The sequence below is a fragment of the Falco naumanni genome, chromosome 1 (assembly GCF_017639655.2).
Source record: "Falco naumanni isolate bFalNau1 chromosome 1, bFalNau1.pat, whole genome shotgun sequence".
Taxonomy (NCBI): domain Eukaryota; kingdom Metazoa; phylum Chordata; class Aves; order Falconiformes; family Falconidae; genus Falco; species Falco naumanni.
Window position 1 is genome coordinate 83,898,428 of NC_054054.1, and position 22,794 is coordinate 83,921,221.

At 36.0% G+C, this 22,794-nt stretch overlaps 1 protein-coding gene across 3 annotated transcripts in view; it reads right to left on the reverse strand.

Annotated features, from left to right (window-relative positions):
- RIMBP2 (RIMS binding protein 2) overlaps positions 1–22,794 on the reverse strand; it is a 155,913-nt gene that overhangs the window by 62,796 nt on the left and 70,323 nt on the right. For all 3 annotated transcript variants that reach the window (XM_040601852.1, XM_040601843.1, XM_040601834.1), the window contains exon 5: positions 6,751–6,840. In XM_040601852.1, coding sequence (XP_040457786.1) covers positions 6,751–6,840 — 90 coding nt within the window. The remainder of the gene's footprint in view (positions 1–6,750; positions 6,841–22,794) is intronic.

The window sequence follows — 22,794 nt, forward strand, 5'->3', positions numbered from 1 at the left end:
TGTTCCAATGCCTGACAACCTTCCTAATATCCAATCTAAACCTCCCTGGTGTAACTTGAGGCTTTTTCCTCTTGTCCTGTCACTTGTTATCTGGGAGAAGAGACCAACCCCCTCCTGTCTGCAGCCTCCTGTCAGGCAGCTGGAGAGAGCAGATAAGGCCTCCCCTGAGCCTCCTCCTCTCCAGCCTAAACACCCCTGGATCCATCAGCTGCTTCTCATCAGACTTGTGCTCCAGACCCTTCCCCAGGTCCACCCCCCTTGTCTGGACTCATCCAGCACCTCAACATCCCTCTTGAAGTGAGGGGCCCAAAACTCAACCCAGGATTTAAGGTGCAGACCCACCAGTGCCAAGCACAGGAGGACAATCACTGCCCCAGTCCTGCTGGCCACGCTATTTTGGACACAAGCCAGGATGCTGTTGGCCTCCTTGGCCACCTGGGCACACCGCTGGCTCACGTTCAGCCGGCCCTCAACCAGCACCCCCAGGCCCTTTTCAGCCGGGCAGCTTTCCAGCCACTCCATCCCAAGCCTGTAGTGTTGCATGGGGTTGTTGTGACCCAGGTGCAGGACCCAGCACGGAGCCCTGAACTTCATACAGTTGGCCTTGGCCCATCAGCCCAGCCTGCCCAGAATCCTCTGCAGAGCCTCCTCCCCTCCAGCAGATCAACACTCCCCGCCAGCTTGGTGTCGTCTGCAAACTGACTGGGGGTGCCCTCGATCCCCTTGTCCAGATCATAAACAGAACTGGCCCCAGCACCGAGCCCTGGGGAACACCACGTGTGCCCGGCCACCAGCGGGATGTAACTCCAGCCACCACTGCTCTTTGAGCTCGGCTGTCCAGCCAGCTTTTTAGCCAGCGTACAGCACACCCATCACAGCCGCGAGCAGCCAGGTTCGCCAGGAGAATGCTGTGGGAGATGGTGCCAAAGGCTTTGCTAAGGTCCAGGTAGACATCACCCACAGCCTTTCCCTCATCCACTAGTTGGGTCATCTTGTCGTAGAAGGAGGAACATGTATGAATGAAAAATTTAAATGAAACATTTTTTTTCCCACAAGGACTACAATCTGGCAACCAAACTGTAGTTATGCATATTTTATGCAAATTTAAATAAATATACTATATAATGCACAAAATAAATTACAACCAAACAATTCCTAATATTTCTGTATCTCAGAGGCATCAGACATGGGTGTGCTACGTAAAGAGACAAAGTTCTAATGTATATATAGAAATATAACTCACAAGTACATTTTTCAAGACTATTCCTTAGTGTAAACTGATTTCAGAACTTAGGTGATCAACCTATGCCAACATTTGAAATCAGTGTCTCTACAACTCAAAAATAGGTAGTCTTCTGCAACGAAACCCTTGCTCTCCCTTAAAACATTTGCATACAGAAGGTTTTTAAAGGCTCAGATACTCACCAAGTAGGATTTGTTTTCCGGTTTAATTTACTTGGTGTGAGCTTAACCACTTCAGTATTGACTAAGTCTTTTTATACAGGATTTTGTGAATCATAAATGATAGCGACTACTTCATAAACACACACAGAGAATAAGAAAACACAATACTAAGCTACTTCATCCTGACACGGAAAAGTTCTGTCTTCAATTCAGATCAGCTGAAATTTTGATTTTTTATCTCTGATCATTTTATGACTTTATGTCCCCTATTGATGTACAACAATCGGATTGTTACAGCTTGTATCATATCAGAAACTGCATTTTTTTTACAATAAGAATGAAAACCCACCAGCAATGATCACCCAGGTAAAAAACATACATAACGTTCACATACTATTTCCACTTCCCTGCAGTGTTGATAGAAGGTAAGAAAGCAAAAGAAATAGCCATATTTTAGTGAGCAGCATTCCAAGAAGCATCTGTTTTCCTTTGTTAACCACAACACAGCACAGAAGCATAAACAATGCTGACAGGATTACTGACTAAGGAAAGGCAAAGCACTACAAAGTATTGGGATAAGCATAGCCTTTAACCTTGGTGCAGCTCATGTTTCCTTCTAACCAGTTAAGGAAGTGACAAGTTCTTTTTTTCCACTTTAATTACTGTAATTTCTTGGGTTTTTTAAAGAACCAATGGCATTAAGCAATATCTGACATGGACATCTCCCGGACATTTTCTAAAGTGATCTTTTAGAAACTGATTCAGCCTTTCTATTTGCCTTCTGGCTCCAGTTTGTTAACTTGCAAATTCTGCCATGGACCAAACAATCTAAATGGTCGCAGCCAGCCCTTGTATTCATCTCTGCAAGAGGGCTCTTTAGAGTGCAGTGGACTAGAAAAAAGAAACAGGGAAATGGAATAAATCATGTTTTCCACAAGAATTGATGCAATTATTGCCAACCTCATGATTTTTTTTTCTGTGCACAGATTTTTCTTCTTCCTCATTTCTTCATAACTAAGGAAACTATTAAACAATGGATTTACAGACTCTATTAACTTCCTGCATCCTTTGTATTGTATCTCATTGCTCAGACCAGTCAGTTTTTATTGCTGAAGAATAATGGAGTGGAAAAAGGAAGCAATGAGGTATCACTATCAACAATGCAATTTTGTTATTGCCTGTGATTCTCTGTTAATTTACTGAGGATAAATGAAGTACCATATTTGGAACAAGTTTCAAGAATAGGTTAACTTTTCTCAGGCTTTAGTTTTCCCTGTTTCTAAAAACAATTGATACCAACTAACTACTTTTGTAAAGAATTTTCTAAAACTTACTAGTCGTCATAGTCTGAATAATTTTGCGGACCTGGTGAGTGCAGCACCTTTCTGCCATGTGCTTTTCCCTGCTGGCAGTGAAAGAGCTATCAGAACAAAAGGTACCTATCGAGCTGTTAATGTAATTTTTGAAAGAGATAAGTTAGAGACAGGTAGAACTGTAAATATTTTATATATGTCAGAACCTTTCATTTAGGATCTCAAAGTCCCAGAACCTTTCATTTAGGATCTCAAAGTCCATATCTAAATTAAAGTTTAGGAATACACAAATGGTTCTGATAATTTATCTTTTTCTTTTGGCAGATCAGCTTTCAAACAAAGTTCTGTGTACATCTTCATGTTGCAAGCTGGAAAGAACACAAGCAAAACTACCAAGCACCTTCCGATAATTACTCTTACTTCCAGCAACACTGATAACTTAGTCTTTCTACAGGGCATTCTTGCCAAGACTTTCTCCTCTAAAGGTTGTGTATCACACAGAATGCTGTGATACACCCATTTATATAACCCATAAGGCAGTATAAAACTTGACAAGTCTATAATTTGTTTTTTTGTTGTTTGTTTAGAAAATGTTTGTTCTTAAATGTGAATTTAATGCTGTTTGTTATCATAGGCTGTTTAAGAACATATGGGATATACATGAATCTGAATTACACACAGAACACATCAAAACATCAATGTTCCCAGTGGCAAAAACAGTTGACTTAAATAGAGCGCCATCATAAACAGTTCTAATTTCATGATAGAAAGAGGAAACATTTTGATCTATGATGTTTCTCTGTTCGATGCATCAACCAATTTCTTTTTCTTCCCATACCTTCAAACTTACTAAATGTGCTGTCATTTGAGTCAGTTATGAAGGCCAGAATATCACTAAGGTGTCTTACACTACCTGAGCACTTAAAACAGAATCTAGTTATTGAAAAACAGCACGCCAGAACAAACCAGCAGTTTATTTCATTGGTGGGAAGCTCTATCAGCCTTATAACCCACCACCTGCCTTAATTCTAGACGTTAAAAGACCTGCCAATTTCTCAAACAACGACATCGTTCAGAAAACATTATGAAGAAACTACCACGAAAATGGTATGATTTCATGTATTGTGGAAATAAATTCTGAACGTATAAAGCCTGTTCTATTTTTACACAAAACCAGTAGCCCATATACATTCAGATGAGCAGGAAAACAAGCTAAAGCCCAGTGTCACAGCACTCCTAAGGGGACAAAATCTTTTCACAAGTACTCCATTCCAGGAATGCAAATTTGTTTCTCTTATGCAGAGTACTAAAACTGTATCAGGTAAATTATGTATAATTTCAGCTTTATTTTGTGGTTTTAAAAGTACTCAGCCTCGTACCTCCTCCCTTCTAGAGTCAAATTTCAGCAACTACATTGCGTAAAAATGAGTAGTAGTTTTATTTGTGCTACATAACAGAATGCACAAATATTCCTCCAGTCCCATTTGCTTAAAGTTGGCCTGTTTTTCAGGCCAGCTCTCAAGGGTGAAAAAGAATAAATTTTAGGCAGGTTTTCCCCTTCAGGGCTGAGCCCTATCTCTGTTAGAATTCTGCTCCAACCTCCACATCCAAAGTTGTATATTTTCACACTTTCTGAATAGTAAAAAAACAAACAGCAAACCCCAAGTAATTCCCTCAGAAAATCTGTTATGCAAGAAGGAAAACATAAGGTTTGTTAACATTCAGGGCATACTGCAAAGATTGCATATTGTTAAAATTGTTGAAAATGAGAGGGTACACTTAATGCAAGTCTTTGATCTTACTGAGGCTATGATATTAAATTAGCAGTACAGGTATCCAGAACTGCTGCACTGTGCCTTTCACAGTACTTCCAAGTATTTGAAGAAACAAACCCCCATATAAGTATGACAAATTCTGACACTACAATAATAAAAGGTAATTTTATGACTAATTTAATGACTGTCCTGGTTTTGGCTGGGATGCAGTTAATTTTCTTCTTAGTAGCTAGTACAGCGCTTTTTTTTTTTATGTGAGGACTATTTTGATAAGGCACTGATGGTTTTAGTTGTTTCTGGGTGATGTTTATACTAAGTCAAGGACTTTTCAGTTTCTTCGGCCCTGCCAGCCAGAGGGCTGGAGTGGCACAAGAAATTGGGAGGGGACACAGCCAGGACAGGTAATCGGAACCAGCCAAAGAGGCATTCCATACCGTGGGATATCATGCTTGGTACAGAAACTGGGTGGGTTAGCTGGGGCCTGAGGATTGTTTCTCAGGGACTGGCTGGGCATCGGTCAGCAGGGGGTGAGCAGTTGCACTGTGCATCACTTGTTTTCCTTTCTCCCTTTCCCTTTGGATTTTATCCTTTTCCTCATTACATCTGTTATTGTTATTATTACTGTTCTTTCCTTTTTATTCTGTTTGAATTATTAAATTGTTCTTACCTCAGCCCTTGAGTTTTACATTCCTTTCTGATCCTCCTCCCCATCCCTCTGGGTTGGGGGGAGTGAGCAAGCAGCTACATGGTGCTTGGTTGCCAGCCAGGGTTAAACCACGACAGTGGCTAATGTGTCAAAGGTTGATATTTTACCTTTATATTATAAATTGCTTTTACTAGGTTTTGCAATGTACCTCAAGCTCTTCACTATAGTAAGAGAAAAACATTACCTGTAATGAAGCATTATTTACTGCATGATTCTTCACTTTCTGATAGCAAGAAGGCTAACACTTTTAGTGTCACCAGTATACTCAGTCTTCACTGCATTAATGTTGCATGCTATTCCTGTGTCAGCTAGAATATAAAACTGCCCAAGCAAGACTTTATGTGCCTCATCAAGTAAAGAGCAAAACAAAAATAAAGAGAAAAGAAAAACATTAGGAAAGGGAGCAATTCTAGACAGATGGATTAATAAAATTAAGTAATGCTATGATACACACGGCTTCCTCCTATCATGAAGTATTCTCACACTGTCTTTTTATATTGCAACAATTTAAATGCTTCAGCAACAGGAAATTTCAGGTCTGCTTCAATACCAGGTGCTACACACAAAACGTAGAGAACATGCGTAGCCATCTATGAATTTTAGTAATTCTTATTGTCTCAAGGACTTAATCAGACCTCCTTTGCTTTGGAAATTCAGCAGTGAACTACTCTGTAGCATGAACCAGTCAGAGATATCAAAGCAAGCAGTTACCACTGCTTTGCAAGCTTTGAGGATGGGCTTTCATCACAGCCTATGTGAGTTACAGCTCTTCTGATATGAATGAGGTTGCCGAGCAACTCACTTAAAGCCCTGTAGAAATCTCAAATTGGAGTTTTTATTTTTAGCTAAATGTAGCCCTGTAAAGTGGCTGGTTCATGATGTTTCTTCCACTGAGTGCGTATGTGGTGAGGTAAAGCACATCAGCCACTCCTCCCATGCTAGTCACGCCATACAGTATTTGCCATAGGTATAATCACACTGTAGTCAGAAAGATATTTTTTATCCCATAACAGGCACAGAAAAGAACTGGAGAAAAATCTTTGCTATAAAATTAGTTTTTATATTAGGATCTGCAATAGCTGCAATTATGCTATGCTACACGGGAAATAACTGCTGAATAGACTTTTGGGCAAGACCTTTTCAATATCTTATTAAGAAATTTTAAAATGCAAATGAAAAATGTGGAAGGATAGGAAAAAGACCTCCTAGAAAGAAATCATTCCTATCAGTATTTTTCAGAAAAAGAGAAATTTTCAATCAAGTCTCATCAAAATCACCAAAAGCCTTTTTACCAAAGCCTAATACCAATTTACAATACTAAGAAAATATGCATCAGAGGAATGATGTACCTCTCTGAAGTCTGTCTTACATTTTCACTTGAAAATAACATTTGTTCATAAAAATAATGTTTTGTAATTTTTAATGAAAATATTTTCTGTTCTCAAGTAGAAGCAGCAAATCAGAAAAAATGACTACACAATCCACTTCCATCCACTCTGCAGCCTGATTTTTGTAATAAATGAATGTATGAGATTTGTGTTTATGATGTTACCTGGTCATATTGCAGTGCTTTTGCGGACACACTTGCATACTGAAGGCTCAGGCGATTCTTTTCTTGGACAGCATCCTTCAGTTCATTTTCCTAAAACACAAATAAAGACTGCTACAGGCCATTTATCTCCGTTACAGTACATCCTATTAAGTGCTTAAGGAAGCAATGTTTTTGCATTATTTGGTATTAACAAACTATTAAGAGTAATATCAGGCACACAGCCAAAGGCACTCAAGGTGCAGAATCAGCAGATTAGCTTGCAATTACAGTTGGCTCTATTGTAAACCCACATGTTTCCAGTAGATGATCTGATTAAAGACGTGCAAGCAAAAAGAAATGACCTGACTTTACAGGCCTGGTGCCTATAAAAATAACAATTAAAAAATGTAGATGTAACAAAGAGCTCAAACCCGGCTGCCTCACATACAGCTGGGAAAAGAAAGAGACTTGGCTTTCAGAAAAATAGTAATGCTATCTAACTTAAGTCTTGAGAAGGCATTTTGAGGACAAAAGCCAACAAGCGGAACGTATACTTATGTACACATTTTTATATTCACATATCACACTTTTAATGGACATCTATATATAATATAGGTATATATACATATCCTTATACAGATGTTCTTAGAATCTGGGTAGAGCATCTATGCACTACAGTGGGAGGCAAATCAGAAATGCAGATGGAAATCAAAAGGCAAGTAACCCATGCCTAAAAGATTAAGGTATTAACTACAGCCTCAGTAATGTATTTTTATTTGATTAGACAGCACTATGAAGAGGAAAATTCTAAGAGTAAATAAAACTCAAATATATAGTCAAAGGTTAAACTAGAGAGGTGAAAATGCTTTGTTAGGTCACACAAATCAAAGTACATGTAGCTCAGGAAAAAACCAGCATCATCCTCCAATATTTCTGACAGTTTTTTGCACAAGTTCACAAATGTAGTTATCTGGGATTAAACCTTAAATTGAATTCCTTATGACAGCTGCAGTCAGTCATGCTCGGTGATCTGTAATCTTTCCATCCCACAGTGTGCATTATACATTATCTTCTGAAATCAGTGGTTATATTTGCCAAAAACTGGCATATACCAAGGAGGGCAAAACTGGGCCAACTTTTAAGTGATTTGAATTAATTTATGGCTTTGCACCATTAAAATCCACACAATCAGTAGATTTCTCTGCTAATTCTGATGAGATCTTAAGAAAAACTGTTCAATTAATGCCTTATCACAATTTCTCTTTAAATTCTCAATATGAAAAAAATATAAACTGCCAATTTTTTATCTACCAAGGTAAGCCTTAAAAAAGTTATTTAAAGATTCTGATATTTAAATGTTTTTCATATACTTGAACCAAAAAACTTGCTATTTTAAGTACACCTTTCTTCAGTCAATTTCAAAACTCTCTGCACACAAGATCATGTTTTGAATGGAAAACTAGTATTTTCAATGAAAAGAAGTTGTTAAACTGGTTATCTAAATTGCTTCCTAAGCTTCATTACCTGATCATCAGAACTAGTGAAGCTTACGGATTTTTGCCTAATGGCTACTTGACTAATACCTAAGAAGGTGTGACATCCAAGTCTGATTGAAATTAACCACTGGGTTAAAAATTGGTCAGCTAAATGGATAGTGAATAGTTCTGCTTAGAAAGTGGGATTAAAATGTCAGTTTCATAAAAGATTTCCCACAGAAAAGGTAATTCTGAATAACTGTGATTTTAACATATCAGTTAATTCTGCAGAAGGTACTCCATTTCTGCCCACACCTCGAATGCCAGCCTTACTAGTTAAATTTGAACATAAACAAAAGATAGTGAAGATTAGTTCATCTTAAGTAATAACATGTTACAACACCATCATGGTATAGTATCAGAACATCTCATCATCTGTGGGAAGCCGTTCTCTTGACTAAGTGTCAAGGGCTACTGCACTGAACTAAACTAAGATGACAAACTGCAGCATATTCACAGTCTCCTGACTGCAGATACACCTATCAACTCACACATAAAGAGCTCAGCAATTATAATTTTTCATGTCTGTTCAGTCTGTTGTTCAGGGCGCAATTAAAAGCAGCAGTCAGGCTCTGTGAGATGCTAGACAGTTCTGAAGGCCAAAACCAGAAGAATTTCTTAGCTTACAATGCATTTTCAATGGTGTGAATCAATACATATTTTTATAATATCAAAATGCACAGAACACTTCCTTGGATATGCAAATAAATCAGTGTGCTATTAATTGCTGAAAGTCACTTGAAAAGCATTGTGTGTCTATTCTGCACTTTACAATGTAAAAATAAACCACATTACCTGCTCTGAAACCTTAAAACTGCAGGTTTTGTCAAGTCAGATTCGACACTGACTTTAACGGATCAATTTGCATTTGTTACAAATCAATACTGCTCAGCTGGGTTTAATGGGGAACAAGTGACAATGAGTTATCAGGTTTTAATAATGTTATTAAAAGGAATTCAAGCAGCAAACAGCAGGGAGGAAAGGAGGAGTAATTGACAGCAATCTAGGCCAGCATCTTTGTCACCCTACTTAAATTCTCCAGAACAGAAAACATTTTATGATAGATGGCACAGCAACTGGGATGGCTGTTAGTCCTACCTGAATAAAATATATTTAATAATGTTACTTGCAAGGATGAATAGAAGTAGGGCAGTAACCATCCCAGTTTCATTAGTCCTTAGTTATAAGCCTACTACGTTTGGCTTGTATCTCTGTTCATCATAGTTGCTCTCAGCATTCTTCCACATTTACCAGGGTAAAGCCCACCTATATTGGCCATCCCAACTAAATCTGTAAAGATCAAGAATCCCCTGGAAACAGTAGCAGGAATTACTGTTACACTTCTAGCCTAAAACATACAGAAAGAGAGACCCAGCAACCAAACCTCAGGTGCAAAATTTCCACTTGCAGTATTTGCAGTAAGGATAGAATGTATTTGTATGTATTATCAGTGTGTTTGGAAGTGACATAAATACATGTTCACTTACAATATTTAGACTGCTTGCTGTCACAAAAAGCATTACAGAACAAAGCATAAATGACTTTTCAAAGGTCTTAGAGCAAGTAACATGTGGTAAAAGCCAGAAATTGAACCAATATCTTGTAAATTTTAGCCAAGTCCCTTTACTGAGCTGTCTTCTGGAAATGATCCACGTCATAACTACTGTAAACTCAGAAATTCCCACAATATTAGTTTCAGTTTGTTGACCTGAGTCATCTCTCAACAGCAATGAACCTTTACAACAGGGGCTTTGACAGAAGAATTCTGGCAGATTCAGCTGCAGTAATTTAGCTGCTGCATAGAATTATCAGTCATGAACCTGAAAGTAACCCATGACATGGTTTAACTGAAGCTGCACATAACTACTGCCCAAAGCGCAACACATGCTAGTTTATGTGTAGTATACACGAACAGTATTTCAGCAAAGTTATGTTCTCTCTCAAAATTCCTCATGACCAGTTTCTCCAGTACTGAATCTTTCCAGATGCTAACTGTTACTTGGAGAACCACACTTACAGTACTTACTATGTCTCCTCCTCTCTTGTCACTGGATACCACCTGGAATTTTGCAAATGGTAGTTATGCATCACTGCAGTTTGTGATTTACTGTCTAATCCATTGACTTCGGTGAAGTAATCCATTCCTTAACAGTATCTGCCTCAATATTTTCCAGATCAGTTGAACATAAATCTTCAACAAAAAAAGACCACAGCTGCCATAGAACTAAACTCCATGCAATAGGCAATTCATGCATCAAAATAAAGAATTGAAGTAATGTAGAGGAAAAGCACATTTTTACTGTTCTCTTCAATGTACAAACCAGAAAACTCAAATTTCTGGTATAAATTCTTATTGGCCCACAGTCAACCTCTCAAAGTTGCTGGTTTATGGCTGCTCTTCTCAGAAGTGCTGTCAGACCCCCACTGCCTATACGACCATTTGAACTGGGGCCAGAGTGGCATGCAAAAACGTGGGGTTTGTTTTGGGGGGAATCCAACACATTTGATTATCATTTGACTATGTTGTCAGTTGTCTTCATTAGGATTTTATGACTGGATCCTGAAAGAGCACTGAAACTTCAAACACATTTTAAGATGCCTTATAAAAATCCCAGCTTCTCACACATGAAGGCTGACCTTTCTTAAGCTGCTATACTGAAACAAAAAGAGTATTTTTCCATTCTCTCTCCTTTACTTGGCAGCCAGCACTGAATGCATTAACGACAGGGCAACACTTCTCACTGCAGCTCTTACAAGTGCCAATTCCAAACAGAACCTCCAAGTCAACAAAAAGAAGAGGTCAGCAAATACATAGGGCAGCCATCACAAATGACAGACTTCCTGGCAATAGGCTGGGTACATGCTTCTTGCCTCCAGCTTGCTTGTGAGTGCTAGGAATTCTCCGCCACAGACTTCTACATTCTCAATTTAATAACTCTACCAAATTCTAAAGGGAACATGGGAAGAGGCACCACTATGTTATGACTTGGACCTAAGAGGAGATTTTATAGGATTTTGCAACTCATTTTGGAGCTTGACATGATTTAAATTTTTAAACTTCTTGACAACAAACCAGTACCTGCCCAAAAAACAAACCTTCATAAAGCATTTCCATGCACTCTTTCCTCATATTTTCTTTTTACAATTAGCTTTTGACTTCTTTTTACAAATCTAATGAGTTTTGTCTTTTTTTTCCCCTACTGCCTTCTCCCCTGTTCTTCATTTATTCACTGTATGTAACAATCCAAAGAATTTAATTGTGCCTAAGAAGCAACATTTTACTGGAGTCAAATAAGGACTACCATTTAACCTATACAAATCAATCCAACACAGCTGTTAATAAAGACAAGTAGAGTGAAGATTAAGAACTCATCAAGCCAGTTAATCCAAGACACAGTATAAAGGCAAATGCTGACTAAATGTTACCAGACTAATGCACAAGTGAGAAGGATGTAGTACTTCATACTTCCAAAAAAGCTTCTCATAAGTCTCCAGAGTCTTGACCATCAGGTTTCAATTATTAGTTGAACAGTCTGTCACCCCCTTCCTAATTGTGTTTCACAATATCCATTTAAAAAAAATCAAAGGCTTGAAGCAATTTAATCACTAGCCTAGCAGGCATCCAAAAATTTTACAGAGAAATGAATGTGGAAAATTAATGATACGGAAAAAAACAATAGAAGCTGTATGCAGAACTATTTCACCCTCCCCCAGAAAGTATGGTCATAGATTAGCATCAACTAGCTACAGAAAAAAACAAACCCAAACTTTTCCTGATCTATGTAGGCAGAAGTTGCATAGAGCTTAGATTGCTCCTGCTTAAGGTTTTTTACCAAGTTAAATACAGGAAGTGTAAACCATACTTACATAGATGACTTATGTGGTGGTATGTCAATTAAGCTCTATTCATGTCAGGACCATAAGTAGGACAATTTGCAAAAAGAATCTGAAAAGTCTTAAGCATGTCTATCTCACAAGGGTATTTTCTGCAGAACGTAAGGAATGCTTCAGGCATTCTCAGCTCAGACAGGCAATTTGATTTAAGAAAACACCGCTAAGGATGATGTTTTCAGAATCTGCAAAGTAAACCAAATCAGAAAATTGACAGCACTCTCAAATGCATACAAACACAAAGTCCTGCAGTGTGCTATTTTTTAAAGGATGCCCAGAGCACTACACAGATATAAAGGCTCACACAGCAGTACATACTTCACAAAACATGAGATGATTAATAAAGAAATATCCATGAAAAAATAACAATACATTTTGTTACTTTATGTATAAATCGCATCTTTTTAAGTGCAGAAATGAAGGCAAAAATGTGTGTTTCTAAGAGAGCAAAAATAAAAATTCTCCTATGGATATGAGGACTGAATATAAAAATTCACAGTAGGAGGATGACTTCTGTAGATATAATACAATCTGACACCACTGTCGGGGTAACAAGGTTCTACATTGCCTGGAGAAAGGCATCTGTTTCACTGTGTGCTAGCTTGCTCATCTGTCAATTATTTTTGTTTAAAAAAATTTTATACACTATTCATTTATTTGTAGCTCTTTTTCTTTGAGACTTATTTCTGCCAGTAACCTGGAATGACTGTATTGGAACATTGATCATAATCCCCTGTGATAGTTCTCTATTTTGATGATACAAGAATAGAATCAATCCAAGAGAAAAGTGAAAACCTCTAGTCTACAGATACTTAAAAAGGAAAAATGAAGAATCTTCTGATCTTTTCTCATGTATTTTTTGTCCTGCAAATTACTAATTTCTAGGGTCAGGTTCATCACTACCAATTAATTTTTTTTCTTCTTGTAAGAGCTAGATTTTAAAGGCAAAGCTGACTTACCCTGAGTAGTACACAGTGGAACTATTTAAGAACCTCAACACGGACAAGTAAAGAGCTAGGTTGAGAGGCACTGCCTGTACAACAAACTGCCATTTAAAACCGTTCTGATTTTCTCTTTGCAATTAGCATGTGGATGATGCAAGAAAGATAGATGCTGTCCTGCAGAATTAGAACCACTTTGTAATGTAGCACTGAGCAAAGTGGAACCAGAAGCAAGCAGAGAAAAACAGCTTTTGCAAGAGATGCTGTTGTTCTGCTAATGTTAGTTAATGTTCTGACACCACTTCCATTGTAACTAACTGCTTTGGATGCATACCAGTAAGACAAAAGTGGGATCAAAGAATGCACTGTAAGATGCTGAATATCCCCTCCCTGTGCCATGAAGAGTACAGTTCTATCCTGCACTGGCTTCCACAGTTAGCAACTTTGACAGTTATAAAGTTGCACTTCTAATGAATTATATATTGTAAGTCAGTGGAAAACTATTACATGCAATAAAAGATAAACACTTCTCTTTGGAGGTGTTCTGCTATTTCCACTTGTTTCTTCCTCTCAATTGCCATGATGAAGTACATGTTAGTAAGTAATACAGGAAAGGAGTCAGACAATTTATGATGTTAACATTTAAAACCTAAGGATTTTCTACAGAGAATATTAACAGGCAAGCATAAGTTTTTTCTGCTACCACTTTTAAGATAAAGGAAAACCTACTCAGAAATGCTTGCATTTTCAATAAAATCACTTGACAAATTGATTTTCTTCGATTTAAAAATAGGAACTTTTCCATGCAAATTATACTTTATTCTAACAAAGGAAAACAAATGCAGCTTTACCCCTCTAATCAGGAGGCTGAATTTAGCATAAGAAACACTACATAAAAATAGCACTTCTTAAAAAGCACTACTAAATAAGGAATGCAAGAACTGTAGCAGTTTATTGGACTTGGAAACCACCAGTGTCTTGGCACTACAGCAACCAGGACCAGATGTTATGGAGGAAGCACAAACAATTAACGCATGCTATTATTTTTCACTTCAATAAGACTCTTAAGATAACAAGCTTTGTGCTACCAACTCATTTCATTAACACTCTTTTTGTCATGTCCTTTGGAGTATTAGCTTTTCATGCAACTGTTTCTCATAGCTTGTCCACACGATCGTTTTTACCACCTCATATCAGTCACCCCCATAACAACGCTGATTTACATGATAAGGCACTCACTGCCATGTTTTGCATTATCAGAGAGGAAAAGGAAACATCAACACCTGACTCACCCGAACTTCTAGAAGATTCCCCTATTTTAGAATCACATGTAACCATATTTGATTTGCTGCTGCTCAGACTATGGCTATCACTGAAAATTGTTCATCACACGCTCCCATCTTATTTTCCTCATCTATGGCACATCCTATGAACATGACAAGACCCTCTCATCTGTTTTAATAATGAAAATGATAAAGTGTAATGAAAAGGGTAAAGTAATAACTCCAGATATACCTAAAATGCAATGGTTTATTATAGTCTCCATATCTGTGAATAAATAACAGCAGACATTCTAGCTGCAGCTGTTTATAATGAACACCAAATATGTAAGTTCTCTTCAAGATATTTCTTTTGGGCTTTATACCCACCGTGGCTGAAGGAAATAATCATGAACACAGTAAAAAAGCAGATATTATCTATAACACTATTCAGTATTTGCTGTTATGTTTGTATTTTATGACGCTTAGCTTCCTCCATTAGATATGCAGAATGCATCAACTAGACTCTATACTCAAAGCAAAAGACCAAACATCTTTGCACACTTCCAGTTCACAACTCAGATGGAATGAGGCCTCTAAGTGGCAGTAAGTAGCGTTACTTTTTTTCTTAACTTCTGCAGAAAGTATCAAACACTACCCCAACAAGACAGCAATTGAATAACTCACAATTTCATTATCATCTTTTCATACTATCACAGCATTTACAATGAAATGTTATTATTGGATAGCTGTTTAATTACTTAATAACAAAGTAATACATAATCTTGCTGTGGAAAAATCGTACAAAATATATAGCTGATAACTGAAGTATCAGTTCAAGGTAATTTTAGGCCTATCAACTTCATAGAAAAATAAGGGGTAAGGGAGATGACAATTCTCATTAATAGTGAGTTATTTATGGTTGTTAACACTGTAATACTTTCAGTCTAAGGCTGTTCCAATAACTGAAATTATACAATTATTGATAATGCTTTCACCAGTGACCATATAAAAATTATGTTGATAGGCATAAGTTCCAATATAAGCGTCATACCAAAGTAATTCTACCAATGACAACACAGCTATTCCTAATTTAGCCACACAGAGCACGTACACAACATATTTTAGCTTTTGTTCAGGCTTCCTTCCTGAAGATATCACCTAACCTCATTACTCAAACTACTACTATTTCCTTTAAAAATCAAGCACATTTGTGTTCCACCTTTCAAATAACATCCAACTGCTGGTAACATAAACATGGCTGAAGATACAGTTAAAAAAAACATTTCTGCAGCCTCTAGTAGTGAATTAATCTTAATGTTATGGCAGTTTTTTCTCTCACACAATATTAGAAAGCTAATCAATTTGATTTGTGGGCTGAAGCTAAATCAGTATTTATTCAAGGCTTTTTCTTTCAATTATTTTTATACTCACTTCTCAACACAATATATTAATCTGTGTACCTGAAAGACAGAGGGTCTAATTCTCATTTACCATGGCACAGTTCTAGTTCCTTCAAGGACAACTTACAACCAAGGGAAAGAAAAATTATCCACTGCTAAGGGAGAAAGGAGTGAACAAGTTCTCTGGTCCTGTATAAAGGCACAGAGAAAACACATTGTGGCTTAAACATTAACCCCATTTGAATGTTCCTATCAAGCCGGCATGGTATGAAGGGGACATTCCCTACTGCCTCTTTAACAAATGCTTCTTTTTTATTTTATCATCATGCTACATATTTTTTGTCTCACATCTCCAATTGGTAGTAAATATTCTTTTGCCTTCAGGCCAGTGGGTGTGCGAAAGAGCTAACTTATTCTTGTAGATCAAACCAAATGCCACCAAATATTTTCAAATAATTAAAATGCATTGCGTCATTTTAGTGGTTTCCGCACATGTGTGAATTTCCACTCACACTTCGTATTAACTAATAAGAAACTTGCTATCCACACTTTCCACTTACTTAATTCCACTAGTGGCAGAGCAAACAAAATACATCAGCCAAAAAACATTAACAGCCATTCTGATCACCACTGGAGCTCATTAGGGATAAGGCTGCAACAGAAAGCATCTATTAATTATCTGCTAAGACATAAAGGTTTCCATTTGCTGATCAACAGAACATACAACAACGTGAACTTGGAGATCTCTCAGTAGAACACCTGTTACAATCTTATAAAGACCACTATGTTAGTATTCTGGTAACACACCAGTTGCAGATGCTTTTTTTATCGGAATAGCTCATGGAGAGATCTTGTCAACTTTGATTAAATTGCCAAGTTCATCGTGCTATTTCTTATAATAGAAATTTCTTATTCTTACTGAAACAGATCAAACCATTTCTTGGTTCTTTCACTGATAATTAAAATGCAATTAGTTAGATCAGCTTTCACAAAAAATTCTCAAAAAAGCTTTCCTTTTTGTCAGGCACAAAGAGGAGAGAATAGCAAACAAGATCAACTGTTGTCATGGTAACAACATGCCCCAGCAGGTGAAAACCTCGGTCCTGTGGCACTAAAAAAGGATGAAATGTACTGAACCTAAGCATAACATCAACTAAAGCTCAACAAGCTAAATGTTTTCTTCATAGACTGGCATATTTTAAGCAACACATTTAAAAAAACAAATGTCAAAAAAAACCCCAAAACATCTGAACTCTGGTGACGTAAGTAATTATTAAGTTGTCTCAGAGTAATTTTATTAGTCAGAAATTTATATTGATATGTTGTGTAATTTTGGAAATCTCTACATGAAGTTTAGCACAATTTTTAAAAACTATAAGTGACTTGAAAACAGAAGATCATTTTTCATTTCAAGACAGGTATGTTTAAAATATGCTGAATGATTTTAAGGGTTAGATGCCAGAAGCATCATTCAAAAACAGCTCTTCAGGCTCCAAAAGTTCGGCTTTCAGAACAGATAATATTGCAGCCTTCAAATAAGACTGTACAATCAATTTTTCATCTTCTGTTAAGCTAAGATGGTATATATAAACACAACAAATTTGTGAGTTAACCCAAACAAAGTATTATAGGCTACTACTTTTCCTGCATGATTTTTAAAGAAAAACTGTACGAAACTGTACTCTGGTCCTTCTGTGGTCCAACCAAAATCTTTCTTAAGTAAAATTACCTACAAATGCACGACCACCTCAAAACACTTAATTCCTATTTACAGAGATCAGGACAATGCTTTGCATGCATTCCTTAGGGAGAACAAACACGCAGGTAATTCACAAAGCTGCCTTTTCATCTGTAAGGCTCTCTAACAATAGGAAGTCACTATGTATCATATTCTATTAATTAAATCTGGGTTTAAACCATTTTCTTTCAACACAATTTGAAAACTAGAAAAAATGGAACTTTATGTTATTAAATGTGAAAGGGCTACATAGCTTGTTCTAAACAATACTGATGTGATTTTCTCCATCTGTGTAGCAAAATGTAAACAACCTTAACAAAGCTTAATGGTGTAACTGTATGTGTATTTACAGGTGTGAAAACTTACAGATACTATTTTTCTAAGGATTCTCGGGACAAATACATCACAAAACAATGAGTTTGAACAGACTGCCAGTGAGAATTTGAAATTTATTCCTTACTCACAGTCCTTGGGCAAGCAATGAGTGAACTGTGCATTCATCCTTCCTAAGCGCAAAAAAAGAGAAAATGGCTCTATCACCTGACTAAAGCTATTCTGTTTCTTATCCTTCTACTCAGTATCATCCTGTTGCAAGGACATCAAGGAGAAATACAAAACCTAGCAAATACTAGCAATCAAAAAAATTTATGACTTTTTTTCAAATAATGTGTCATTATTTTGTTACTTAAATTTTAGTTCAACCTTGTATGTCAGTAATGTACCAAGCTTCATTAGGCCATACCCAATTAAAAGAAAGTCCCTGCCTAATTATTTTTTTTTAAATATATTGTTTCGCTTTTTAAATAATATTTTAAATCAATTTTAATTTTATTATTTTATTTTTACATTAATTATATATTTAATTATATATATTTATATATATAAATATATATATAATATGTATATATAAATATATATATAATTTAATTATTAATTATATATTTATATAATATAGATATAATACAATATATCAAATATACTTACATTAAAATAAATAACATTTTATTTAATTATTATTAATTATAAATGAAATTAATAAAAATAATTCATATTTTAAAATAAAACAAAAAAATATTGGTTTGCTTTTTAAATCCTATCACAAAATAGCAGCTATAATAAAGTAATTTATAAATAATTTTGAAGGCAAGAAATCCTCTTCACATATGGAAAAAGGAAAGTAGTTTTACAGTTCTTAAACAGTGGCTGCTTGAAGATACTTCACAGCCTGGAGTTACAAAAGTGATATTTAGGAAAAGTTATTTGACAGATTACAAATGAAGAGAACGAGCAGTATCTCAAGGAGAATAATATATATACAGATATATGTACATGCTGCTGATGACAATAGTTCGTACAGTAAACCTGGAGAAATACACGATACCTTTATTTCACAAGGAGCAACTCAGTAATTAAGACAAAAGAACGTTTACTGATTTTGGATTCCTCTGCTGGTTGTAGACATCCCTGAAAAAATGGGGCAGCCACCAGCAACGAACACGCTGGAAATGTGGTCTTACATGACTTCACTGGTACTGAACAGCAATATGAAAGCAGAGTCGGAGGAAGATACCAGCACAAAAATCGTCCTGTGTATCACACTGTACATAAACATCCAAGTCTTTAAGCCTTCAAAAACTACCACAGCTTCTTGTTTTGCTGTCATAAATCTGCTCTGCATCACTGCAGTTAGTCTATAAGGATAATTTTCCAGGCATTTTTTAGGAGAGTAGAACACAAACAAAATACTTTGTGTAAACATATCATAAGAAACAACATAAAATCTAAACAATATATTTGCCATATTACTTTTCCTTATCTTCTCTTTCCTAAATCTAATTAATGCTTTCAGGAAGATATTTATATACCCTTCTGCTTAGTATAAAATCAAAAGAAAAAAGTCATAAAGGCCACAATTCAGGCAAGGAACTAACTGATTAAGAGCAGTGGGATTTTGAAGGAATTTATCCAATCTCCCTAGTATTTTCCCCTTTGCTAAACTGTGACACAAATCCAAAGAGAGTCCTGACTACTTTCAACAGGGTAGAAAATCATCAGTTAGAAATCTGCATTAAAGTTGCTATCAGGCTTATTTCTTTGCTGTTTCCAAGTCCTAGCAAACATATTATTTGGCATCTCCAAATAATCTTAAATTTGCTTCAACATGACTAAATTGGTGTATATTACCCTCTAGCCTTAAACCATTAATTATTTCATTACTTGGAGTTACATGTGGTAGCAATGGAACGTATTTCACCCCCACTTACTCAGAAAGCAGTCCTGTATATATGCAATTGCATCCATCTTCCCTCTTTAATGACAAAGGCAAACAGAAAGAATCAGAGTTTCATCCTGCTCATTCAAGCTGTACTGCATCATACTCTTAAATTAAAATTAATCTTCCTTACTAGCCAAAGCTGAGCTTTTAGCCACTGCCTGGGAAGAGGACATGACTCCCCTGGGGGCTGTTCAAGGCGGGGGGGCTTCTTGCACCTGACACCTCTCAGCCACCAGATGAGGTGAGACAAAAGCACATTATAATGGGTAATTTGGTAAGGTATGATTAATATTATTTATACAAGGAAGGCTGGAAATCCATACTCAGCTTCTTGCTTCCTTGAGTACCTGAGGCAGGGAAGCTTTTTGTGATCTGTAACACTACTAAATATTTACATTTTGGTTTATTCTTTACAAGGTGATAACTAACTGCTTGAGGCTGAAGAGAAAGATCTATAAGCTTTCACTCAATGTCTGTCTCCAGCTTGCTATTAGTACATCTCTGAACCAGACCAGGACATTCTGGGACTTTGGGCATTTGTATTCATTTAAATAACCGAAGTTTATTCGTAGCTATTTCCAAGACAAAACCTTGACACATTAGGGACACACAGAGTTTATGGTTTTGCTACTTGCTCATTTATGAAATGAGATGTGTAAAATAGTTACAGAGACTGCAAAAGGATTTTGCCTTCTGTCACTCAAAACAATCTAAGCACCAGGAAATTCAATTTTTTTGTCCATAAAACCTTTTTAGTATAAGTACACATTACTTGTATCCTGAATATAGCTTTAAAAATATCTTTCTTGCTGTCTCTTCATATATAATTCACATTATTTTATGTCCTCCTTAAAAACATATACAACTTCCATTGTTGTGATTTGTACATTTGCAATTTTTTAACAAAAGATTCATATTTAAAATATAAACAACCTGAAAACACCTTGTAAGTCTGAAGACTTATAGGGCAACCAACCTGGAAGAGTCTAATCAGAGCACAGACTTCATCTTTTGTATAAATACTAGCTGATTAGCAAATAATCTTACTGAAGGAGAGAAATTGAAAGGGGAGGAATAGCGATGACAAATACTGATTTGTGAACTGACTGAAAATAAATCTGGACTCAAATGATATATAAAGGAGAAATACTATAAAAAAAAGAAACTCTGGACAGTGAAAATAACCCTATTCAAGGAAATCTCTACAAATGGTGGGACAATGTAAAGGACTGCTACTACTATTGGAATATAGTATTCCACTTTACAAAATTAAGTGTTGAAGATGTCTCATGCTGAATTAAAGATCAAAAAGAAAATAATTCCAATGCTAATAATATTTCACTTCAGGGCTTGCTGCATTTAATTTTTTCAATTCATAAAAATCAATTGTTCTGGCAGCTACAAATCTAAAGCTTTGTGCAAGTTCTAAGGAGAGGCTTTGAGGATAGAAAAAAAAAAAAGAAAAACACTGAAAAACACTAGTCACAAAGAATGTCTTATTTTCTCTACTTCAAACTGCTAACTCACCAAAACAATGTAAAAAAATTGATCCTCTACTTATGCGTTTAAAACCTTACTTCTAAATGAATTATTACTTTAATCTCCCAGTACTCTAACTGAAGGATACTGCCAACTAATGTATGCTAACAAATACAGTTCAAATACTTGGTTCTGAGCTTCCTTTTGCGACAGAAACTAGGATGCTTTTAATGGTAACATTCTGCATACCTGCATTTGACTGGCTCTGCATCTGAAAGATACCTTCATTCAGCTATCATTCAGCTTTGGTCTAAAAACCTCAAAACAACAAAGTTTTTTCAGGAGATCGTTATCAATATTGAACAACTGACTAAACAGTTTAATTGATCATAACTGCAAGAAAAAATTAAAATTTTAAATACTGATGGAGTATGTATCTTTGATCTGGTCTGAGCCACTGAAGAGCTTTTAAAAGAATTCAAAGACTGTAAAGCCTGGACCAAAAGGCCAGTATCTAAGCTTTTTTCAAGTTTTAAGCAAGAACAAGGCCAGTTTGACAAACAGATTAACGAAATCATAAGTCTTTTTAATAAAGGATATGATTTGGTATAAAAATCTAATGTGTTAGGATTGCAATCAATATCAGAAATACTAAGACCAGTTCATTGTAGTCTACTTAATCATTTTTCTTCTCTTTCCATTCACAGACATACAAAAGGACAAACCCATTTTTAGAAACACCTACAGTAACATACACCATCCTAAAACCTGGAAGAGAAAGAAATTAGTTTATATTCTGGGAAGATGTAGGTTTGTTCCAATTTCATCTGAATTTATTTTCACTTCACAGCTTCTGATCCTCACAGGCTATGCAATATCAGCAATTGAGGAAAACAATGAACAGAGATAATTTGTCTTTATTTGTTAAAGATAAAATTTGTTGTATGTTTCTTAAAACTATCAAAATTATGTTTCCTCATGAATCTTAAACTGAAAAAGATAAAAAATATTGGATTAAAATAAGCCTCATTTTATCTTTATGTAACAACCTCCTAAGCCATACACAGATAGTATCAGCGTAATTTCTGAATTCTCCCAACACATCAATTAAAAACAAACCTACAGCTGAAAATCTATTCATGAAGTACGAAATAGGTCTCTTGCAAGGTAGTTATAATTCTCTATGCAAAACAAATCCTTGGAGAACATTGAAAAAATATACAAAAATTTCCAGCACTTCAGACACTTAAGACCAGATACCGTCAACTGTTTCTCTACCTGTCTATTATGAATTCCATTAACATGTATTTTTTATTAATATTGAATTAATTTTCAATTATTTTTTTCCAGATGTATTTATTTTTAACAAGGAATGCCAAGAGATCTTCAGTATTCAAGCAAACACCAAGCCTTTTATCTTGAGATCTAGATGAAATTTTGTAATACTGACACTAGGTTTAAACCAAGTTGAGCATCACTGAATTCTCTCTGACACAGCTATCTGCAATGTGAAGAATGAAACTGAAAATTAAAGACAGCCTCAA